At 41.7% G+C, this 24,271-nt stretch overlaps 1 protein-coding gene across 1 annotated transcript; it reads left to right on the top strand.

Moving 5' to 3' along the window:
* The first annotated feature begins 43 nt into the window (after positions 1–43).
* EIF2S2 (eukaryotic translation initiation factor 2 subunit beta) lies at positions 44–23,731 on the top strand. The gene is made up of 9 exons (XM_012455166.3): positions 44–197; positions 7,683–7,860; positions 9,401–9,504; positions 14,803–14,938; positions 15,607–15,707; positions 16,329–16,477; positions 19,091–19,147; positions 22,166–22,251; positions 23,161–23,731. Exons 1-9 carry the CDS (start codon positions 183–185, stop codon positions 23,334–23,336), a joined length of 1,002 nt encoding a protein of 333 aa, XP_012310589.1. The 5' UTR covers positions 44–182; the 3' UTR covers positions 23,337–23,731.
* Positions 23,732–24,271: the final 540 nt, after the last annotated feature.

Genomic DNA, 24,271 nt, shown 5'->3' with positions numbered 1-24,271 from the left:
GCGAGCTCTGCGCAGGCGCATTTCCATCGCTTGGAGGAGAGGGCGGGGTGTTGTTCCCTTTCGCTGATGCAAGAGCCTGGTGCAGTGGTAGGAGAGGTATCGGCAGGAGCAGCGCTGCCGCCGGAACCTGGGGCTGACCCGTCTGACTTCCCGTCCGAGCCGAGCCCACTCGAGCTGCAGCCATGTCTGGGGACGAGGTGAGGGCCTGAGCCCGGCGCTAGGGCTAAGGACTGAGGCGGGAAGCAGAATCCACTCCAGTGTGGGAGACCGGGCCTGCGGCCTAGCAGCCGGCCGCCGCCATGTGGGGCAGCCGGGCCTAGACGGCCCGGAGCTGCAGAGCAGGCGAGGACTCCGGAGCCGCAGGCTTGGCCGCAGCCCGCTTTCCTCAGGGCGGTGGCACCGAGGCGGACCTCCTGCCGTGGTTGGCGTTTCCGGAATGGAGTGCACACGTTGAGTCGCCCTCACTGAAGGGCCTCGAGTGCCCAGTTAATGCCCCGAATGAGACTGGGGCTGGTGATCCCTGCATTCCTTTCCGCTGGGCACTGCTGCCCCGGCTCGCCTTGCTGGGTGCCGCGAAGAACCTCTCTTGGCTTGATAGAACGCTCTCGTTAAAACTTTCTAGACTGTCTTGTCGGGGCTGGTATCCCGCCCTTGTTTGCCTTCCTAGCATTGTTTTTTAAAAAGACGATGGAGTGATGGGTTTAGAACGAGAGAAAAATATCCTGACGCCTCAGGAAGTGACTAGCCTTCCCGGAAAGTTTCCAGGCGAGCCCCGGAGCTTCCCTTAACAGAGGGCTCCCAGCGACGTGAGCGGGAAGTCCGGGCTGTGAAACTGGGTGGATCTTTTTCTACCGTGGTGCTTGGATCTCACCGAATTTCCTCAAATCCCTTTCCCCCAGATTTATTCTAGTTGATACAACATCTAAAGACTTAAAAGGAAGTTGATGTTAAGTACTCACAGGTGTTGCTTAACATTGGGGGAGGCCCTGACCGGTATTGAGGATTTCTTAGGTAGTAGGAAGCCTTGATTACAAGGGCAAAGGAATGCTCGAGAAAGGCCAGTAAATGTGCCCACAGGAAGTGGAATATTCTCCAGTTTGGTTAGAGTTAAGGGGTGAACACTTGACACACTAGTTCATAGAGGACTGTGAAGACGAAGTTAAGGAATTGAGAATGTATTCTGGAGAAGATTCCGGTCTCTTTCTTGGTTCTCACAACAGTCCTGTAAAATAGGTCTATTATTATGCCCATTTTAGAGATGAAAAAACTGAGGCTCTCTGAGTTGTATAATGCCCATGATCAAATACTAAGTGGCTGAGCCAGTGGTAGGATTCCAGATCTGTGCAATATTCCTTCCGTGTAGATGACTAGGAGGATCTCAGTAACTTAGAGAAACAAAGTTTGTAAATGGTCCTTAGCGGTTGTGATAGACGCTGCTGTATAGGCTGCTGTATTTCAAAAGTTTTGAGAGTGGCAGTATTTCACACCTATTTTGTTTCTACTCATTTTTCAGACTTCTGATAACCTTTGGCAAATACTGTACGTAGTGCGAGAGTCCGTGGGATGTTACTCTGTGTATGGTCAGCTACTAGTTGACACACAAGGTAGAAATAGGGCCATCAACATAGTGACTTGGAGGGCTAGAGGGATCATTTCTATCAGTAGGATCAGGTTTTGAAAGAAGTGGAGTATGACTATATTATTGATGGATGAACAGAGTTTTGTGAAGCAGAGATGGCAGAAGCAGCATTTCAGCATAGGACTTTGAAAGTCAATAAAGTATTAAACAGTTTGGCACTTAAGTTGACAGTCCGACTTCGTTTTACAGGAAACCAGGGCCGAGGGAGATTAACTTGTCCAAGATCATGCAGAAAGATGACTAGAACCTTGGTGTTTGGCTTCCATTCTGCCAGGTAGAAGTTAGGAGTAGAGGGAGAATAGAATAGAATTTGAAGAATAGGGTGTAGGGTCTGGTTCCTCTAGTGCTGTTGACTAGATAAGTGTTCTTAGGCCATTTCTATTTTTTTTCTTTTTCTTTTTTTTTTAGAGTCGAGGTTTCACCATGTTGATCTGTCTGGTCTCGAACTCCTGACCTCAGGTCATCCCCCGTCCTTGGCCTCCCAAAGTGCTGGGATTACAGGCATGAGCCACCACACCTGGCCCTTAGGCCATTTCTTTAACTTCTGGCTACTGTACTGACTTTCGAGGATCAGATGAAAATCTGTACTTGAAAATGATTTATTAACTGCCAGGGACTTCCCAGAATGCAAGTAATCTTGCCTGGTGAGTCAGTCTAGAGGATTGAAGAGGCTACTATTAAAAAATAATTTTCTGTTTTCTTCATATTTCTGGGTTTTTTTTTCTTATAAACTGCACACATTTCTTTTTAAACCTGGTAATTAAGCCAAAAACTCACCAAAACGTAAACCTTTTCAACCTAATGGAACTGTGATTTTATTTTTATTTTTATTTTATTTAGAGACAGGGTCTCACTCTTGTTGCCCAGGCTGGAGTGCGGTGGCGCAATCATAGCTCACTGCAGCCTCTGTCACCTGGGCTGAAGGGATCCTCCTGCCTCAGCCTTGCAAGGAGCTGGGACTACAGGCGCATGTTCTTACACCCGCTAATTTTTAAGTTTTTTGTAGAAATGAGGTCTTGCTTTGTTGCCCAAGCTAGTCTTGAACTCCTGGCCTCAAGCAGTCTTCCTGCCTCAGCCTCTCAGCATGGAACCATGATCTTTAAAAAGCAGAATCCTAGAAATATGGCTGCTACCTGGTAAGGGAAAAGAAAAATCCCCTAATCTATAGGCATTCACTATTTTTCAGACCATTTTTTAAAAGCAGCATTAATATTTAATGCTTGCTTGCTTACTACTAGGCCCCATTCATAAGTGGTAAGGTGTTTTGGCAAAATGTGGTAAGGTGTTTTGGCAAAAAGAAGCTTTAAATTTAAAAAAAAGTTTTTGGTTCAAAATGGGATGTGTGTTGTATAAAGTTTATGAAACAAAAAAATACAAAGAAAAATCTCAGAATCTAAGTCTCAGCTACTCAGAAGAAGACTTAGGCCAGGAGTTTGAGGCTGCAGTGTGCTATAATTATAATTGAGAGTAGCCACTACATTCCAGCCTGGGCAACATAGTGAGACCCCTGTCTCTAAAAAAAAAAGATCTCACGCCGGGCGCGGTGGCTCAAACCTGTAATCCCAGCACTTTGGGAGGCCGAGGTGAGTGGATCACGAGGTCAAGAGATTGAGACCATCCTGGTCAACATGGTGAAACCCCGTCTCTACTAATACAAAAAATTAGCTGGGCACGGTGGCGCATGCCTGTAATCCCAGCTACTCAGGAGGCTGAGGCAGGAGAATTGCCTGAACCCAGGAGGCGCAGGTTGCAGTGAGCCGAGATCGCACGCCATTGCACTCCAGCCTGGGTAACGAGAGCGAAACTCCGTCTCCAAAAAAAAAAAAGATCTCACAATCCTATCACACAGAGATGGCAACACTTAACACTTAGCATTTGTTCTGGTCATCCTTGGAAGGAACTTTTAGATCAATGCTTTGCTTCCCTGTGGGTTCTTTTGTGACTCACACCTACTTCTGGGTGTAGTATGACTACAAAGGTGATTTCTTGGGTAAGGTATGATCTATGAGAAGAGACTTCTAATTTGATGAAGCATTTCAGGGTAATTTTAGCTGGTATACCTTTTCTTTGCTCTCTCCAACCAAACGTGAGAAGTTGAAAATAGAAAATTTATGCTTTTGAAGGCTTTGTTGTGAAGCTAAAATATAACTCAAGTGATTCTGTAGTTTTCCATAAGTGCACTGTCAACAGCTATTTACTTTTCAAATCCAAACTAGTCTCATAAAAGAAAACCCATTTGGAGTGTAGCCATCTTATAATTTGGAAGTTAGAGATGAAAGCCTTAAAAAGCCATGATTTTAGTCAAGACTGATATGGCCTTGTTCTTTGGGGAGTTCTGCTTTGGGTACTGCTTCGGGATCCCTGCTCCTTATTTGTAAACTCTACTTTGCAGGATGGTATGAATAAAATAAGGCAATGAGTATGTATGTTATATATCCAGACAGTAATTGAGAGAGATGTTATTTCAATGTATGATTCCTACATGTTTATTATCCTTTACAAGGCTACAACCAAACTGTTTACCTGTAGACCAAAATAAGGTTTTTCAGGGGATAAGAAGGCACTTATGAAGCTGTCCTCTGGTGATAATCAGGATCTTTTCCATCTTTGGTCTGTCTTGATGAATAATGGTTAAAAGGCAATTAATATTTTAGGGAACTTGATGCTTGAAAAAATGCAATAAATGGCTTGTAATCCCTTCCAACCAAATTTATAGTGTCTAGAGTTTTGTCTGTCCTTTTGCCAAGTCTCCCTATTTCAAGAATGAGGATGAAATGTAGCTAACTTCCCTGTAATACTGCTGTACTCCTTGTAGTGTGACCCAGAGCTCAATAGTGGATCAGCAGTGGTGGACTCTTTCCTCTTTGCTCTTCTGTCTTGGTAGGGACACTTGTTTAAGTTAGCCAGATAATATTCTTCAGACTGACTGCATTTCAGATTTAATTATTTACAGAATTTTAAGGGGGAAAACACTAACTTTGAAAATGCTTTGCAAATACCATACTTCTCTACTGGGCAAGGACAGTAACTATATTACCTTATTACAGACTATAGCTTGGTTTCAGTCTAGTTTTCTTAATGATCTTGGAACATAAATAAGTTTATGTTAGAATCCATTTTGGGAAGTTTTTGAGAGTTTTATATGTTTGGAAAATTAAAGCACCTGAATTGATAAAATTTCAGTGATAGGAATCAAGAGAAAACCATGCTTTGTGAATGGTAAAGTATTATATAAATTACAGTTGCTAATATTTATTTGAGTACTTATGTGCCAGGCACTGTGGCAAGGGTTTTACATTTACATACTTGTTTAAGCCTCCCAGTAACCTTGTATGGTTTGTCGTTCCGCTGCTTGTCTCTATTTTACATATGAGGCGTGGAATAACATAAGTACAAGCCATAGTCAGAACTTGAATCCAGTCAGATGGGCTCCAGACTGTGCTTTTATTTATTTATTTATTTTTGCTTGTTGTTGTTTTGTTTTTTGATATTTTTATTTATTTATTTTTTAAAGATGGGGTTTCACCATGTTGGTCAGGGTGGTCTTGAAGTCCCGACCTCAGGTGATCCGCCCGTCTTGGCCTCCAAAGTGCTTAGATTACAGGCGTGAGCCACCACACCCGGCCAGCTTTTAAATACTTTACTACTACACTGTTGACAGCAGATCATGGGGCAAAATGCTGAATTTAAGCATAGTATTAATAGAATGTAGACAGAGATTGGTAAGGGGCTCAGGAAAAAAGTATTTGAGATTTGAATCCAGTTCTGTTTGACTTCAAAGACCCTGTACTTTATACTCTATCAGATGTCTGCCCTGTATGTTGTTTAAACTATATGTCTAAAATAACTTTCCTTTAAGTGATCAGTGCAAGCAGATAGTCTACAAATTATAACTTATTCTATTGTGGACATTTAGGTAAAAATAAGATAATTTTGGGGTGAGGCATGGTCCTCACACCTATAATCCTGACACTAGGAGGCTGAAGCTGGTGGATCATTTGAGCCTAGGAGTTTAAGACCAGCATGGGCAACATGGTAAAACCCTGTCTGTACTAAAAATACAAAAGTTGGTTGGGTGTGGTGGTGCACATCTGTAATCCCAGCTACTCAGGAAGTTGAGGTAGGAGGATGGCGTGAGTCTGGGAGGTCAAGGTTGAAGTGAGCTGAGATCATGCCATGGCACTCCAACCTGGGCAGCAGAGCCAGACCCTGTTTCATTAAAAAAAAAAAAAAAAAAAAATAGAACCTTTAACATTTCATAAACAAAAAGCAGAGTAAAATGTTTATAGAGGTTTCTCTTACTCAGAGATTTGCTATATGAAGAGTTGCTGATGGATTTTCTTTTCTTTTCTTTTTTTTGAGGCGAGAGTCTCACTCTGTTCCCAGGCACCAGGCTGGAGTGCAGTGGCGTGATCTCGGCTCACTGCAACCTCCGCCTCCCGGGTTCAAGCAATTCTCTTGCCTCAGCCTCCTGAGTAGCTGGGACTACAGGTGCACGCCACCACGCCCAGCTAATTTTTGTATTTTTAGTAGAGTTAGGGTTTCACCATGTTGGCCAAGATGGTCTCGACCTCTTGACCTCGTGATCCGCCCACCTCGGCCTCCCAAAGTGCTGGGATTACAGGCTCGAGCCACCATGCCTGGCCTGGATTTTCTTGAAGATTGTCTGAACTTCAGGATAAAGTTAAAATTTTTCTGTTTTTTCTTTGAGATGGTGTTTTGCTCTTGTTGCTTATGCTGGAGTGCAATGGTGCGATCTCGCTCACTGCCCCCTCCGCCTCCCAGGTTCAAGCAATTCTCCTGCCTCAGCCTCCCAAGTAGCTGGGATTACAGGCATGTGCCACCATGCCTGGCTAATTTTGTATTTTTAGTAGAGATGGGGTTTCTCCACGTTGGTCGGGCTGGTCTCGAACTCCTGACCGCAGATGATCTGCTCACCTCAGCCTCCCAAATGCTGGGATAACGGGCATGAGCCACACACCTGGCTAAAAAAAAAATTTTTTTTTTAAATCAGGTCAAAAGTCTCTCAAGTCTGCCAGGCGCAGTGGATCACAAGGTTAAGAGATTGAGACCATCCTGGTCAACATGGTGAAACCCCGTCTCTACTAAAAAAAACACAAAAAGTTAGCTGGGCATGGTGGCGCGTGCCTGTAATCCCAGCTACTCAGGAGGCTGAGGCAGGAGAATTGCCTGAACCCAGGAGGCGGAAGTTGCAGTGAGCCGAGATCGTGCCATTGCACTCCAGCCTGGGTAACGAGAGCGAAACTCCATCTCAAAAAAAAACAAAAAAACGTCTCTCAAGTCTCTCTGTAGCAGCCCCAGGTTACCAACCTTGAATAAAACATTTGTACCCCTGGCCAGGTGCAGTGGCTTATACCTATAATTTCATAGGCGTTGCGTGGCCAGGGTGAGAGGATTGTTTGCACCTGGCAGTTCGTTACCACCCGGGACAACAGGGGGAGACCCAGTGTCTACAAAATAAAAAGCTTAGCTGGGCATAGTGGCACATGCCTGTGGTCCCAGCTACTTGGGGGTTGGGGTGCTAAGATGGTAGGATCACATGAGCCCAGGAGGTTGAGGCTGCAGTGGGCTGTGATCATGCCACTGTACTCCATCCTGGGTAACAGTGAGACCCTGTCTCAAGAAAAAAAAAATTTATACCCCACTTGGGTATTATTTTCCTATATCTAAAAGTAAGAAGCATAGCATAGGTTGCTGCTAAAGTCCCTTCTCTAAATTCCATGGTTTATTCAAATGCCCAAATTTGCTCATGAAACTGAAAGTGAAGTCTCTTGTGATACTTTACAAATGGAAAGACATATACATGTTTCAATTCTCCCTTTCCCCCACCCCTGATGTTTAATAGTATCAAGAAGGTTGGGTGGACAGTTTATTTTTTGGTAAACTCCCCTTTGATGTTTTAATATATCATATACTCTTTTACTTGTAAGAGTATGCCTTTTGAGGATAAAGCATATTTGGAATGTCAGCGTCATTAAAAACAATCACTTGATCCCTTTTTGTTTTTTTCTCTTCTGAACAGATGATTTTTGATCCTACCATGAGCAAGAAGAAAAAGAAGAAGAAGAAGCCTTTTATGTTAGATGAGGAAGGGGATACCCAAACAGAGGAAACCCAGCCTTCAGAAACAAAAGAAGTGGAGCCAGAGCCAACTGAGGACAAAGATTTGGAAGCTGATGAAGAGGACAGTAGGAAAAAAGGTGAGTGGTTGATGTGAGAGAGTTACTGTTGTCCTAGAAGCCCTGGTTCTATCAGTGTTTTGACTTTTGTATATGCAGTGACCTCTCAGCCTGCTAAGGCTGTTCCAGTGAAGGCAAGGCCATCAGTAGTCTCTGTGCAGTGGACCTTTTCAGATTTCTGATAGGCTTGTTGCAGGGAAGGTGCCTTTTCAGATTTCTGATAGACTTGTTGCAGGGAAGTTGTCATTTACTTCATGCATTGCAAAGATGATGAAACCTTGCCGTTCCAGAACTGGTTTTCCAGTTTAACTGGTCAGGTCTCATCTCTAACTTAAATGGCAGTGGTATTTGAATGTAGGCAGAATGAAATAGTACTAAGATAGGCAGTTTTGTGTCTTAGCAAGTGTGAAAATGTGTATGAGAGATTAAAATTATAGCCTTGAGTATTTGGGGTTAGACACCAGCTTTAGTTACTTACCTCTGTGCTGTAACATAGACATAATTTGACTATTAGAGAGAGAGAAATGATTCTATGAACATTATTTATGTCTGTTGAATATAACACTGTGCTGGGATAGAGATAGCTGACATTAATTGAGCATCTACCTTGTGCTAAGTGTCTTCTACATGTTTAAAACAAACTTGGAAAGTAACTCATTCCTGTTGTCATAAGATAAAATGGATTTGTAAGTAGTTTCTTGAAAAACTTTGTAGCAGAGGGATCCTAAAATATTTCAAGTTTATAACATGGCAGATCAAATGGAAAACTTGAACAGAATCTATTATTACTCAATAACAGTAGGTGAAATTTCACTGATACTTGTATTTACTGTGCAGCCTTATTTTAATGAATGTGAAATAATTTGTTAGATTTTTTGATGATTAATTGATTCAATAAAATGTTGAGATAGGCAGTAGAATTTAGGTGAACAAGGCGTAGCCTCCTAGTATCTATCTAGTAGGGAGATAGATTAGATGAGCAAGGTGGTAATAAGTACCTCAGTTGGGGTAAGCAGAAGATACTGTCCAAGCACTCTGGGAATACCTAACCCAGTTGTGGGGAAAGATGGATAAGCTTAGAGAAGCCTTTGGTGGAAGTAATTTAACCGAGATCCTATGAGATGGAGTTAAGAGGGCCCACAGGAAGGTTTGGAGCTGAGGGACCTCACATATATTGCACTAGGACCTGAAAGTAGTTCAGTATGGTTAGAACCGGGGATTGAAGTGTGGGAAGTGAGGAAGGCAAGAAGCAGAAGTAGGAGATAAAGCTGGAGAGTTGGAAATTGTGTTAGAGTTCTGACTTTGTCTTGGGAACAATTGGGAGTGGTATGGTCAGATTACTAAATAAATATTCTTGACATGGCCTCCTAACCAGATTGTTCCTATAGATCTTTGAGATGACCTACCATTTTGTTTTTCAGAACCATAACTTTTGTGATTGTGGAGGGACTAATTAATAATCTTTTCTGGTGACTTGATTAATTGCTGAAATACGTTTGTGTAACTCATAATTTGATGCTTTGCCTTTTAGTTGTTAATAATTATGCCTTGGTCTTTCTAGATGCTTCTGATGATCTAGATGACTTGAACTTCTTTAATCAAAAGAAAAAGAAGAAAAAAACTAAAAAGATATTTGATATTGATGAAGCTGAAGAAGGTGTAAAGGTAGTATTGCTTTCTTGTTGAAGGTAAAATTTGACCTCTTGCAAGGTTGCTAATGGCTGTTTCCCTCCCTTTGACTCATCTCTGACTAGCTTTGCTTTTATTATTAGCACTTAGTTGCCACTGGTAGGGTCATTTTCTTAAGAGTGTGTCTGACTAGGTATCTTAAAAGGACTGTGGTTCAAGGAATTTAAATTTAGGTCTTACAAATTGTATTGTGTGCCATTAAGATGATTAAAAAAATATCCCTTGTGTTTAACCATGCTGAGATTTTTGGCTGCAGAGATATTTATGAGAAATCCTATTGAGCAAATATTCCTTTGGTTTCTTCTGTTCAACTTTTGGTAGCATATTGAATATACACAAAATTCGTATGTGTACCTGTAAGCAGCAAAGAATGAACGACAGTGGTGGTTGGTAGCTGATGACAATGTGGCCTGTAGGCAAACCAGAGCACTCAGGCCAGTTTTATGGAGTTCTCTGATCTTGTGGGTACTTGAGACCCTGTGAATCTTATTACTGAATTGATTTCTAATGCAAATATCTGAAAATTCTTTTGGACAGGGAGTAACAGGTGGGCAGGCAGGTGAATATGAGGCAGGGAGTAACAGGTGGGCAGGCAGGTAGGTGGATGGGTGACAGGGGAAGGAGCTGAAGATCTGTTCTCCTCCCTAGAGTTACCATTTTAAAGACCCTGCCTAGGAATCACTTTAGCAGAATCCACACATCTATTTATAAAACCCAGAATAATAGCAATACACATACACAGAGAGAGAAAGAGAGAGAGCACACACAACAGCAAACATACACCAAATGTCTCGTTTTGTGCACTCTAAAAATTTTCTTTGGTAAGTAGTTTATTTGCTCAAACTCAAGTGATTAAGGTATATCCATATGTAGCAGGAAACGTATACAGTAATTCATTGAGTTTTAGAAATAATGTCATAATTTTATGACTTAGTTAATTCAGTAAATATGTATTAGTGATTACAGTGAGTCAAGCATCGTGTGCTAATTGCTAGAGTACTGAAATTAGTAAGATACTTTTCCTGTTTGCAGAGATATTTTAGTTCAAGGAGAATTTAGAATCCTTGAGAACAAGCTGGTTTTATTTGGATTCACCTTGTTCTCTCCCTGTTTGAGGATTCTCTTTTCCTTCTTTTATAGAGAAATTGAGAAAAATAATCAGATTATACTGAAAAATGGGATTTAAATATCCTGGATAACAGGGTGACACATAGAGATGTGCCACAGAAAATCTTGATTAACAAGGCTTTGTTGGTTGATTCCTCCAATAGCTTTTATCGGGAGATTCGCTCTAAATAAGTGCTCGAATACTGTTTTTGAAGTCAGAACATAAGAGGGCATTACAGGTATCCTGATCATCAGGCAAGGCATGGACATAATACTTTGTGTTTTTGAGATCTTGGGCTACTCTGTGACCTGAATTTTCAGACCATCACAGGGCTTTTGAAAAGCCTTGAAAAATACTTCTTGTAGACTGGGTGTGCTGTCTCATGCCTATAGTTCCAGCACTTTGGGGGGCCGAGGCAGACACATCACCTGAGGTCAGGAGTTCAAGACCAACCCGGCCAACATGGTGAAACCCTGTCTTTACTAAAAATACAAAAATTAGTTGGGTGTGGTGGTGTGCACCTGTAGTCCCAGCTACTTAGGAGGCTAAGGCTGGAGAATCACTTGGACCCAGCAGGTAGAGGTTGCAGTAAGCTGAGATTGCACCACTGCACTCTAGCCTGGGTGACAGAGCGAGACTTTGTCTCAAAAAAAAAAAGGAAAAATAGGCCAGGCACAGTGGCTCACACCTGTAATTCCAGCACTTTGGGAGGCCAAGGCGGGTGGATCACCTGAGGTTGGGAGTTCGAGACCAACCTGATCAACATGGAGAAAGCTCGTCTTTACTAAAAATACAAAATTAGCCAGGTGTGGTGGCACATGCCTGTAATCCCAGCTACTTGGGAGACTGAGACACGAGAATCACTTGGAACTCAGGAGGTGGAGGTTGTGGTGAGCTGAGATTGCGCCATTGCACTCCAGCCTGGGCAACAAGAGTGAAACTCCATCTCAAAAAAAAAAAAAAGGAAAAGGAAAATACTTTTTTGCCGTTCTCTGCCTTCTGCTGTGTCTTGGCATCACTATGGAAGTAGATCTTACTGGGATAAAATAATAGTATAGCGCTAGAAGTTGGCTAGTGTGTGCTAATCTGTATTCAGCATTTCTAAGTTCTTATTTATTGATTTAGCAATTAGGTCAGTATCTGGTTTCCTGTTTGTATAGTATGTAGCTAATACCATGGGCAGATTGGTCTTGATAGCCACATATGGCACTAAAACTACAAAGCTGGATTTGGGATCCCAAATCTGAGCTTTATTTACTCCCAGCTATTCCAACTTTTCTGCTGGTAAGATTTCAGAAATTACTGTAGCTATTCCCCCAGTTCAGCACACACAAAATAGATATTAATTGATGAGTAAGGTTGACAGCACATTTCAGGATAGGGAGCTGGATAAGCTGGTGGAAGGAAGGATAAATTAGAAAGCTGGAAACTGAGACTGGCCTTTTCTGCTCGTCTGGGATGTTTATGACTCATTTCTAGGTTTTTTTTTTTTTTTTGAGACGGAGTTTCGTTCGTTACCCAGGCTGGAGTGCAATGGCGTGCGATCTCGGCTCACCGCAACCTCCGCCTCCTGGGTTCAGGCAATTCTCCTGCCTCAGCCTCCTGAGTAGCTGGGATTACAGGCACGTGCCACCATGCCCAGCTAATTTTTTGTATTAGTAGAGACGGGGTTTCACTATGTTGACCAGGATAGTCTCGATCTCTTGACCTCGTGATCCACCCGCCTCGGCCTCCCAAAGTGCTGGGATTACAGGCTTGAGCCACCGCGCCCGGCCCTTTTCTAGGTTTTAATATGCCCTGTTTACATCCATGCCTCTAGCAACTAATCTTGGGGTCAGGCTTCACTGTCTCCATTTATCACTTGATCCTAATTCCTCATGGCTTTTGCCTTTCCCTCTTTGATAATGTCATTTTTTGGACTGATGCCCAAAGACCACGCTACAGACTGATGCCAGGCTGACTGTGGTATAATAAAAATAAACATTTGGTCTTTGTGTTCTTGGCTCACAACTCTTAAAATCCTTGGAATCTCCAAAGTGATAAGAGAGTGTTTGGTGTGATAAGAGGGTCTTTAGTATGCTAATGAGATGACTGGTGGCTGGGGATCCCTAGATAGCTTTAGGATGAGGCTGGTCACCAGAAAGACAAAGCTATGATTAGAGGGTTGGAACTTTTCAGTGCTCCCCATGACACCTCTAGAGAGATTGAGCTCAGCCACTAGTGGTTAATAATGTAATCAGTGACTGGACATGGTGGCTCACGCCTGTAATCCCAGCACTTTGGGAGGCTGAGGTGGGCAGATCACAAGGTCAGGAGTTCCAGACCAGCTTGGCCAATATGGCGAAACCCCGTCTCTATTAAAAATACAAAAATTAACCAGGCATGTTGTCACGTGCCTGTAGTCCCACCTACTTGGGAGGCTGAGGCAGAAGAATCACTTGAACCCGGGAGGGAGAGGTTGCAGTGAGCTGAGATTATGCCACTGCACTCCGGCCTGGGCAACAGAGCGACATTCCGTCTCAAGAAAAAAAATAATAATAATAACAACAATGATAGTTATGCCTGTGTAATGAAACCCCTAGACATGGGTTCGGAGAGCTTCCATGCTGGTGAGCACACCAAGGTGCTAGGAAGGGGGTGTGCCTGGTGTGGCAGCTCCATGCCTGCCTTCCTTGCCCTACCTCAGCTCCCACCCCCATACCATGTCTTATGCATTGCTTATGTTTAGCTGTTTCCTAGTTGTATCCTTTATAATAAACTGGCAATAGTAAGTACTTCCTGAGTTCTATGAGTCATTTTAGCAAATTATTGCCTCTTGGTGGGGAATGTGGGAACCTCCGAGTTTATAGCCATGTTGGACAGAAGCAGGCAGCATGGGGACCCAATAAGTGGTGACTAGCTTGTGAAGTGAGGGCAGTCTTGTGGAACTGAGCCCTTAAACCTATGAAATCTGATGATAACTCTGGATAGTGTGTGTCTGAATCGAACTGGAGGACACCTAATTGGTATTAGAGGGTTGGTGTGGAAAAACACCACATATTTGGTATAACCTGGAAAAATCTTTCTTAATAACTGTATCAAAATCACTTACAAATTTCTTTAAAATACTCTTGAACCCTGCTCATGCTGAAGATCATGAATTAGATTTAAACTTGTAGTTTCTCAAGTGATTTTTTTTTTTAAGACAGTTTGCTCTTGTTGCACAGGCTGGAGTGTAGTGGCGTGATCTTGACTCACTGCAACCTCTGCCTCTTTGGTTCAAGTGATTCCTGCTGAGTAGCTGGGATTACAGGCACCGGCCACCACATCCAGCTAAATTTTGTATTTTTAGGAGAGACAGGGTTTCATCATGTTGGCCAGGCTCCTGATCTCAAGTGATCCACCTACCTTGGCCTCCCAAAGTGCTGGGATTACAGGCGTGAGCCAAGGTGCCCAGCCTCTGACATGATTCTGACAGTAGCCTGGTTTGGAAACAAGGACAATAATTATAAGATCCTAAGGCTGAAGAATAAAGAAATGAAAGAGAAGTAAAGATCCCACAAATGTCTTGAAGAAGTCACAGTTTAGCCAGGCACGGTGGCTCACGCCTGTAATTCCAGCACTTTGGGAGGCTGAGGCGGGCGGATCTGCTGAGGTCAGGAGTTCAAGACCAACCCAACCAACATGAAGAAACTCCGTCTCTACTAAAACGCTTTTAATCCCAGCTACTCGGGAGGCTGAGGCAGGTGAATCACTTGAACCCTGGAGGCGGAGGTTGCGGTGAGCCAAGATCGCGCCATTGCACTCCAGCCTGGGGAACAAGAGTGAACCTCTGTCTCAAAGAAATAATTCAAAGTTTAAATGGCAGAGTCTCTGTGAGCCAGTTTGGTCCATCTCTGATAGGCGTTTCTTATCTGTAACTTCAGTTTAGAATATGTGATTTTTTTCCCCCTCCAAAATAATGTCAGCCCATGTCATTTTTATAAAAGAACAGGCTGGGTGTGGTGGTTCATGCCTGTAATCCCAGCACTTTGGGAGGCCAGGGCAGCAGGATCTCTTGAGGCCAAGAGTTTGAGACTAGCCTGAGCAACAAAGCAAGACCTCCTTGTCTCTGCAGAAAATGTAATAAAATAAATAGAAAAGAATAGTCCCAGTATCAAATGTTCAGACTCATCTCAATTTCTTAGGATCTTAAGATTGAAAGTGATGTTCAAGAACCAGCTGAACCAGAGGATGACCTTGACATTATGCTTGGCAATAAAAAGAAGAAAAAGAAGAATGTCAAGTTCCCAGATGAGGATGAAATACTAGAGAAAGATGAAGGTAATGCTGAGGACTCAGCAGCCCATTTGTAGATTACTCAAGCCTTTGGCCCTAGTCTCCTTGATGGGGGAGGGGAGTGCTTTGAAAATTTTTTTTCTTGCCCCTTATTTCTACTGCCTGATAATGGAAGCTGAAAGGAAATAGTGTCTAGCTTGATAGTGGCAGTTAAAGAATTTGTCAATTATGATTACATTAAAAACATACTGATTCAGGCTTGGAAAAATTACTGATTTTTAAATAATTAAAAATTTAAAAATGTTTTGTTTACAGTTTTGTTAGCTTTTAAATGCTATAGGGTCTTTACAGAACTTTAGTTAGTAGGTGGGTTTTTATGGATGTCGATGTTTCCTAAGTGCTTAAAACAGTTTTTCCTCTAGTTATTCTAATGCATTATTTTATCTTTGGTTTGTTAAATTAAGAAATTTTTCAGTGTGTTATCAAAAACTCCTAATTAGAGAGGTCTCTATTAAGGGTCTTTTTTGAGAGTCATAACATCCCTATTTTTAAGGAAAAGGGTTGTGAGCTTTGGTTTCTTTATGCTTAAGGCTGTTGTGACTGCAGCTGTGGAAGGGAAGACAAATGTCTGAAACTTCATTTTTCTAGACCCACTCCCACTTTTGTATTGTAGCAGGGTCCACCCCTCATTCTTAAATCTTTATTATTTATAGCTCTAGAAGATGAAGACAGCAAAAAAGATGATGGCATCTCATTCAGTAATCAGACAGGCCCCGCTTGGGCAGGCTCAGAAAGAGACTACACGTATGAGGAGGTAAGACAAAATCTATTGTGAAAAGGGGCTAAGCTATTCACTAATGCTCAAGGAAGAGCAAGATAAATCTTCCTTGAATTGAAAGGGCCATTGAAGTAATGATTGATGGTGAAACAGATGCAGAGAGGTCACACAGCCAGTGCACAGCAATTCCTGGTGTGTACCTGTGGGGCAGCCTGCCCAGAGTGCAGCAGTCATTGTAGTACTACTCACTATCCCCACCTGAATTCATGGACTGCTGAGGGTGTGCAGCCCTCTAGAAATCAGGAGGGCAGTAGTGACAGAGTAGCTAATTTGGGGTCAGGGAAGTCTGGAGTTTACTTGTTTGGGCTTTCCTGAATCTTACTTTTCCATGTGTTATGTACTTTTCCCATAGAAACAACAGAATGAGTAGTTGTTCATTCGTTTCACTTTGGATAAGGAGTTGCTGAGTATCAATAATGAACCAAATGCTGGCTGGGGATGAATCTCTGCCCTCAAAGAACTGCCAGACTTAGAGTAATGCATGTGTATATTTAATAAGAAGTGACGTATTTGCTGTTAAGCAGTGTGACTTAAAGGGGAACTTTATACTTCTACAGTTACCAAGCATGTTCATGAATACCACTTTTATTTTTATAGCTGCTGAATCGAGTGTTCAACATCATGAGGGAAAAGAATCCAGATATGGTTGCTGGGGAGAAAAGGAAATTTGTCATGAAACCTCCACAGGTCGTCCGAGTAGGAACCAAGAAAACTTCTTTTGTCAACTTTACAGATATCTGTAAACTGTGAGTTGGTTAATGGAGTACCTTCATCCCAAATACCATATTCTCAATGCAGTTTTAAGAATGTTAAATGTCCTTATTGTGGACTTTATTAACAGATGGAAAGAATACACAGGTGTAGGGGTTGAGGGAGTTCACAGTTCAAATCTGTCAGTTGTTTCAATTGGTAAGTTCTCAGGACTTTTTTTAAAAAAATTATTAAATATAAGGTCTCACTTTGTCCCCTAGGCTGGAGTGCAGTGGAGTGATCATGGCTCACTGCAGCCTCAATCTCCTGGGCTTCAGCAATCCTCCTGCCTCAACCTCCCAAGTAGCTGAGACTACAGGTGCACGCTACCATGCCCGACTAATTTTTAGAGTACAAGTGCACACCACCATGCCCGACCAATTTGTGTGTGTGTGGGCCGGGGGGCGGAATGTAGGTCTTACTATGTTGCCCAGGATGAGAAATCAACTCATGCTGATCCATTGAGGATGGATCTTAACTAGATGTAGTGAAGAGTGAGGAGGCTGAATGTAGTCCTCAGACAGGAGCCTTGGGAGCCCAGGGAGTGGAGAGGCTCATCAGTCAGTCTAGGATAGGCCTGGAAAGCAAGCAGTGAGCTCAGGGAAAGTGGCTGAATTTGGTGTGCCTCTTCCTTGGATGATCATTGCCAGGACACAGTTGATGAGATTGCAGCTTCTTAATTATCATCACATTCTATGCCAGAGTCAGCCCTAGCTTACTGTCTAGGAATGGCTTTTCTCTGAGCTTCTCAGTTGCATGTTTTCTGGCAGGTTCCTTAGGGCGACCACCCTTATCTCTTTGTTGGTCAGTTTCCTAAGTGATATATGCTTGTTGTAGAAAAAATGGTAAACACAAAAGAGATAATACTCAAAATTCTACTACCCGGAGATAACCACTTATTTTCATTACTTACATATATTTAAATAGTTTAGATTTTTTTGCTAATGACAATAGTAGTATATGCTCATTGTAGAAAAATTAGAAGATAAAGACATGTTAAAGAAAATGAAAAATTATCTGCAAAGTCCACCATTAAGAGGTAGACAATTTATCATAGATTAATATTTTGATGTTTAGTCAGTTTTATGTACTTTTTAAAATAAATTGCTATCATACTGATTTTTAACCTATTTTCTCAATATATTGTGAAAGTTTGACTCATGTCATTAGTCTGAATAAGTGTTTTAAATAGCTATACAACATATTCTAACAGTTCCTTAAGTTGGACATGGCTGTTCCCAGGTTTTTATTATCAGAGGCAAAACTTCACCGAACATCTTTATACATATATCTTTGTGGTAGCTCAGAATAGAGCCTTAAGATAAGATGAAATTGCTGAGTTAAAAGGAATGGATATTTTTATGGCAAATATTAGCAAATTGCTTTCCAGTAAGGTTGTGCCAGTTCATACTCCCGCCAGCAATGTAGAATCTTACCTACTTTATTATATTTTTACCAGTTCTTACCCATTGCATTTTGGGGAAAAATAGCTTAAAAATTGTTACAGTAGCATCCACTTGTTGGAATAAGTTCAAACAGTGCCATAGTGTAGATTTAAAAAATGAAAATATTGAATGGCATTGCTGTGTATTTGCGTTTATTTTATACGTGTATGTACATTTTTCTTTTTTTTTTTTTTGATATTGAGATCTTTCTAAAAGTAGTACGCACCCTTGAATGGATTTATTTAACCACTCCCCTAATTGGTGAATATTTAAGCTGTTTTCATTTTTCTGCTGTTAGCCTTCCATGGAATCCTTCTAGACATACACTTTTAATGAAAATTTTAAACAGGAAATATATGTGGATTAACATATATATTTATTAGCTTGTTTGATAACATCCCAGTATCCATCACCTAGATTTGGTATATGTTGAACTTTTGACACATTTGCTTCAGATCTTTTTACTTAGAGGGTTTTATGCTATTTTATGATTGTCTCAAAAACAAAAGAAAAAAGGTGGCTTAATAGTTATAATTAAGGCCATCTTTGTTTCTTTTCCTGGTCCCTTTTTCCTTCCTAGAGGAAGCTGTTATTCTCTAACGTTGGTGTTTATGTTTTCCATCCTTGTTTCTAGACACTTACTTATATGTATGTAGTCATGAAATGTAATACGGTGTTATGGGCATTGGAGTATAAACAAATGGTATCTGGCTCAGCTCACACTTATAATCCTGGCACTTTGGGAGGCTGTGGCAGGAGGATCATTTGAGGCCAGGAGTTCCATACCAGTCTAGGCAGCATAGTGAGAGCCCATCTCTACACAGAAACCAAATAATTAGCTGGGCATGGTGGCACACACCTATAGTCCTAGCTACTTGGGAGGCTGAGACAGAAGGATTGCTTGAGCTTAGGAGTTTGAGGTTACCATAAGCTGTGATCACTGAATTCCAGCCTGGGCCACACAGTGAGACCCTGTCTCTTAACAATAAAAAAAGTGGTGTCATATACTGTATCTCTATTTCAAAGTTTCAATAAACTATGCAGCGAAATTCACCTAATAGCTAAGTAATCACAGATCAAAAAAATAGTGAACAGAATGATTTTTTAGAAGTTTGATGAGAGTTCCTTGAAAGATAAGGTTTATATATTTGATTTACTTTTTAGATTACATCGTCAGCCCAAACATCTCCTTGCATTTTTGTTGGCTGAATTGGGTACAAGGTAAGAAACTATATACGTTTACATACAGTACTACTGGACATTTCATAAGAACCTCTCTTGAAAAGGATATGTAACATGCTTAGAGAAAATATTCACCTGATTATTAGAGAAACTTTTAGGCTAGGGGAGGAATGAAATCACTTCATTTCTGTGGGAGAGCTTGGTTGTTTAGGAATAGGGGACAGAGCTGACATCTGAACAGGCCTGCTGCTGTAGCAACAAGAGGACCACAGTACTGCCATGTTTAGACTTTCCGGTTACTAATTGAAACTCTTGAGTCTTTTTATGGAGCAAATATTAGATTTTTAGGGGAATCGATTTTCTTAAGTCAGACTTTTTTTTTTCTAAATTGATAACAGGCTATTGAAGAAATACAGCTAGTAAGTTGATGAGTGGCACAGGAGAAACCACTGAAACAGGAATCTGTGATGAAATAGCTAGTTACCTGTCTTTAAGGCTCACCTTTTGAAGGCACTGAGCAAGTCCTTTCCTATTTAGGAAGGCCAAGATCTCATGGAGCCCATGCCAATGAGTTTGACTACTATCTGGAAGCCTAATGTCCCTTTAAAAATAAGTAATGTAGAGTAGGTCATGATAATGATGACTAATGCATATTGAGTACCTCTTGTGTGCCAAGTGCTTTTTTGAGTGCCATCTCAGTCTTCACAGCAGATCTATGAAGTAGAAAGTAATATTCCTATCTTCACGTTTGGAAACAGGTTTAGTAAAGTGATGTTGTAGTTGATCACATAGCTAGTTAGTGGCACAGTCAAGATATGTACAACTCAGGTCTGTCTGTCCCTGCAGTTTGATCACCTAACAGACTTGATACCTGTGCCTCACTGGTAGTACAGAGATAATTAAGGTGTTCTCTTCCTACTCTCTTAAAACTGTTGGGATTTGCTACACTTGATATGGGGTTAAAGAGTAATTTACTTGACTGTGGTGGATAGTAGGCTCTGTTGTAGAATTGTGTTTTAAATATAAATTTGTTACCATCATTGTTTATTTATAATTTGCACAAACTAATGAAGGAGAAAAAGCTATTGTTGTTTTTTCTACTTCTTAGGAAAATTTACAGGTTTTTTAGAGGTGGGATAAACTATTATAACAAGTTGTGGCCAGTAAACTTACGGTCAGTGAGTTAAATGGGTTGTTGAGAAAACTCCATTTCTTTTGACAGTGAATGAAAAAAAATCTCTACATCAAGCATTGGAATCACTGTAACCTGGAGATTAAGGGTTACAATCTATAGAGGATGAAATTTAACTGTGCCTGACCGAATTTTGTTGTTTCATTGTATGATTTATAATTTTGAACGAATGATAATATCTAGCCCAAAGCTTTGCTTTCTCAAAAGTGCTTGTCAACAGTTTATCATTAAGTACCATTGACAGTTGAGGCTTGTGATTCAACTACAGTTTTTTTTCTTGAAATAGCTTTATTGACAGCTTACAAATTTAAAGTATACAGTCTAGGGGAGTCTCACTTGGATGTCCATCTCTCTCACAAGAGATAGCTATTCTCCTCTCTCTTTTGTCTCTTTAACCTCCACCGTTAAACACCCCCCAAAAATAAAAATAAAATCTGCAATCCAGTGAGTTTTTTTTTTTTTTTTTTTTTTGGGAGATGGAGTCTCACTTTGTTGTCCAGGCTGCAGTGCTCTGGTGTGATCTCAGCTCACTGCAACCTCTGCCTACCAGGTTCAAGCAACTCTCCTGTCTCAGCCTCCCCAGTAGCTGGGACTACAGGTACACACTACCACGCTTGGCTCATTTTTTTTTTGTATTTTTACAAAAGAGACAGGGTTTCACCATATTGATCAGGCTGGTCTTGAACTCCTGACCGCAGGTGATCCACCCGCCTTGGCCTCCCAAAGTGCTGGGATTACAGGCATGAGCCAACATGCCCGGCCCCAATGGTTTTTAATATGATCACATATTAAAATTACTATGTATTACTACCACAATCAATTTTAGCATATTTTTATCAACTATACATTTAACCATGACTGAATCAAAATATTTGGTGGTTAGAATTTTAAAAAACAAAAGTAGGCCGGGCGCGGTGGCTCACGCCTATAATCCCAGCACATTGGGAGGCCGAGGCAGGTGGATCACAAGGACAAGAGATCGAGACCAATCCTGGTCAACATGGTGAAACCCCATCTCTACTGAAAATACAAAAAAAATTAGCTGGGCATGGTGGTGTGCGCCTGTAGTCCCAGCTACTCGGGAGGCTGAGGCAGGAGAATTGCTTGAACCCAGGAGGAGGAGGTTGCAGTGAGCTGAGATCGCGGCATTGCACTCTAGCCTTCTCAAAAAAAAAAAGCCCCTTTCATGTTTTTATATTTCTAGCTCTCTCCTCTCCCTTGCTTTGTACATGGTATGGATTCAGTAAAACTTTTTTTTCTTTGTTGGATGGACTGTCACATACAAGGAATCAGCTTGTTTTAGACTTAAAATCAATTATAAACCTGATTGTTATCATTAGAGGTTTAATTGGATTTGGTATTAGTATGGGTACCTCATTAGACACTATTTAATTAAAAATAAATTTTGAGGCTGGGCGTGGTGGCTTAGACCTGTAATCCCAGCACTTTGGGAGGCCAAGGTGGGAGAATCACTTGAGTCCAGTAGTTCAAGACTTGCCTGGGCAACATAGGGAAACTCCTCCATCTCTACCAAAAAAAAAAAACAAACTAGCAGGGCACAGTGGGGATTGCCTGTAGTCCTAGCTACTTGCTAGGCTTAGTGGGAGGATTGCTTCAGCCTGGGAGAGTGAAGGTGCAGTGAGCCATCATTGCGCCAGTGCATTCCAGTCTGGGTGACAGAGTGAGACCCCTGTCTCATTATTAATTAATTAGATTTTGAGAAACCAGGTAGTATAGCACCGGTCCTAGAGTTTAACCTATGCTGCTGAACATATTATAAGTTCATTAAGTATAGAGGTGCTGGAATTTGGTTCCTTTAGTTAAAAACAATAATAATGGGGAGATATATTTGTTTTCTTTCATAGTGGTTCTATAGATGGTAATAACCAACTTGTAATCAAAGGAAGATTCCAACAGAAACAGATAGAAAACGTCTTGAGAAGATATATCAGTAAGTGTGTAATTTCATTAGATCACTGAAATGTTCTTATCAGGCTGCAGTGTTGTAGTGAGAGCCATTTGATTGCAGTGAGAGGGGAAAAGCTGACCATAAAAAGATCAGAAACAAAATGATAGTGAAAGGGAGGTGGCTCTTAACTGCTAACTAGGGTTATAGGGAAGGATTTGGATTTTTTAAGAAAGTCCAGGCCGGGCGCAGTGGCTCACGCCTGTAATCCCAGCACTTTGGGAGGCCGAGGTGGGTGGATCACGAGGTCAAGAGATCGAGACCATCCTGGTCAATGTGGTGAAACCCTGTCTCTACTAAAAATACAAAAAATTAGCTGGACATGGTGGCGCATGCCTGTAATCCCACTCAGGAGGCTGAGGCAGGAGAATTGCCTGAACCCAGGAGGCGGAGGTTGCGGTGAGCCGAGATTGCGCCATTGCACTCCAGCCTGGGTAACAAGAACGAAACTCCGTCTCAAAAAAAAAAAAAAGAAAGTCCAGCTGATTGAAGCTGCTGGTTGATTGTAAGGCTAAAAGCCAAGTCAGAGAAACCTGCCTGTGATTCAGGCCTGGCCTTGGTCCCCTTTTGTTCCTAATTATTTATAATTGCTATATCTTTTAACACATTTGAGTGGCTTTCCTATAGACAGAACCAAGAATAAGCAAGCTGGCCGGCTTCCCTACATCCTGGGGCATTGAGTATTCAACCCATGTTTTAGTACCGGAAGCATCACAGCAGGTAGCTTTGTGTTTTTTCTACCCCTAGAATAGCTAAGCTCCCCTGGTCTGGGTGCCCAGGTAAAGTCTCAGCCTGGGCTTGTGGAGTTCATTGTAGGAGATGTATTTAAGAGGGCAGAAACTTCTCTACCTCACTGTGTCCACCAGGTAATTCTGTATGTTGCTTTATTTGCAGAGGAATATGTCACTTGTCATACATGCCGATCACCAGACACAATCCTGCAGAAGGACACACGACTCTATTTCCTACAGTGCGAAACTTGTCATTCTAGATGTTCTGTTGCCAGTATCAAAACCGGCTTCCAGGCTGTCACAGGCAAGCGAGCACAGCTCCGTGCCAAAGCTAACTAATTTGCTAATCACTGATTTTGCAAAGAGTGTTGTGGAGATGTGGCTGGACAGGTTTGCCATCAGAGTGGATATACCGTTGTATTAAAAACAAGATAAAAAAGCTGCCAAGTTCTTTGGCGAGTGGTTGGTCTGAAATCCTTGCAAGACGCTGACGCTCAAGCTGTTGACATACTCGTTGCCTACTTTAACAACTGTCAGAGAAACGTGATATGGGGTAAGGAGGTGCTTTTTTAAAATCGTTCATAGACTTCTGTAAAACGCAAGATAAATTAAAGTTATTATAACAGTGATTCTTTCAATTTGGTTTGTCCTTCAGTTTTCTTTTCTATAAAAATTGTTCTTGGTGAATTCAGCAAAAAACCAACCAAATAAAAAAGTTTGTGCCTGGGCTCTGACGAAGTCTCTGTATCCTTGTCCTGAGAAACTGGACAACGGCAGGCACTTCATCTGGGCAGCCATTTCCCTTCCCCACTTCTCTTGAGATACATAGTTAAAGTAGACACGGATTCCTATGCAAGTGTGGTGGGACCTTGAGACTTGGGAGGACTGCTGTTTTCAGTGTCCAGGGAATGACTCCACAGATTGAAATTCTTTTCCATATGTGAGGATGGTTGCTACTACCTCACTGCCAAGCCCTCCTCCAGCTGTTACCACATGAGGGAATACAAGGTGCTAGGTACCCTCCTTCCTCGTTGGCCACTGAGAGGTCTTAGAAACAACCTGTAAATGTGTCTTGTAACTGGTACACTAAGATCCTAGTTGAGCAACTCTGTTGGTGAGGAATTTGAGGAAACAATGTGTGTGCGATTCAGGGAACTACTCCAAGAGGAGGAGGAGTCCAAACAGGGATGCTAGAGGAAGCTTTCCCTTTTCCTAGCCAACTTGTGTTCTGGGTTTGAAAAAAACCCACCACAAATGCTTTTCTATTTTCTGAT

This window comes from Aotus nancymaae, unplaced genomic scaffold (assembly GCF_030222135.1).
Source record: "Aotus nancymaae isolate 86718 unplaced genomic scaffold, 86718_ANA_hifiasm-v0.15.2.pri h1tg000029l, whole genome shotgun sequence".
Lineage (NCBI taxonomy): Eukaryota > Metazoa > Chordata > Mammalia > Primates > Aotidae > Aotus > Aotus nancymaae.
Note: the sequence above shows the minus strand (reverse complement) of the source record. Positions and strands in the feature narration are given on the sequence as shown.

What these genes read in the sequence shown, in the direction of transcription:
- EIF2S2 (XM_012455166.3), top strand. An exon ending in GAGACTACACGTATGAGGAG is followed by an intron (nt 15,708 to 16,328) that starts GTAAGACAAAAT and finishes TTATTTTTATAG; the next exon opens with CTGCTGAATCGAGTGTTCAA. An exon ending in CGTCTTGAGAAGATATATCA is followed by an intron (nt 22,252 to 23,160) that starts GTAAGTGTGTAA and finishes CTTTATTTGCAG; the next exon opens with AGGAATATGTCACTTGTCAT.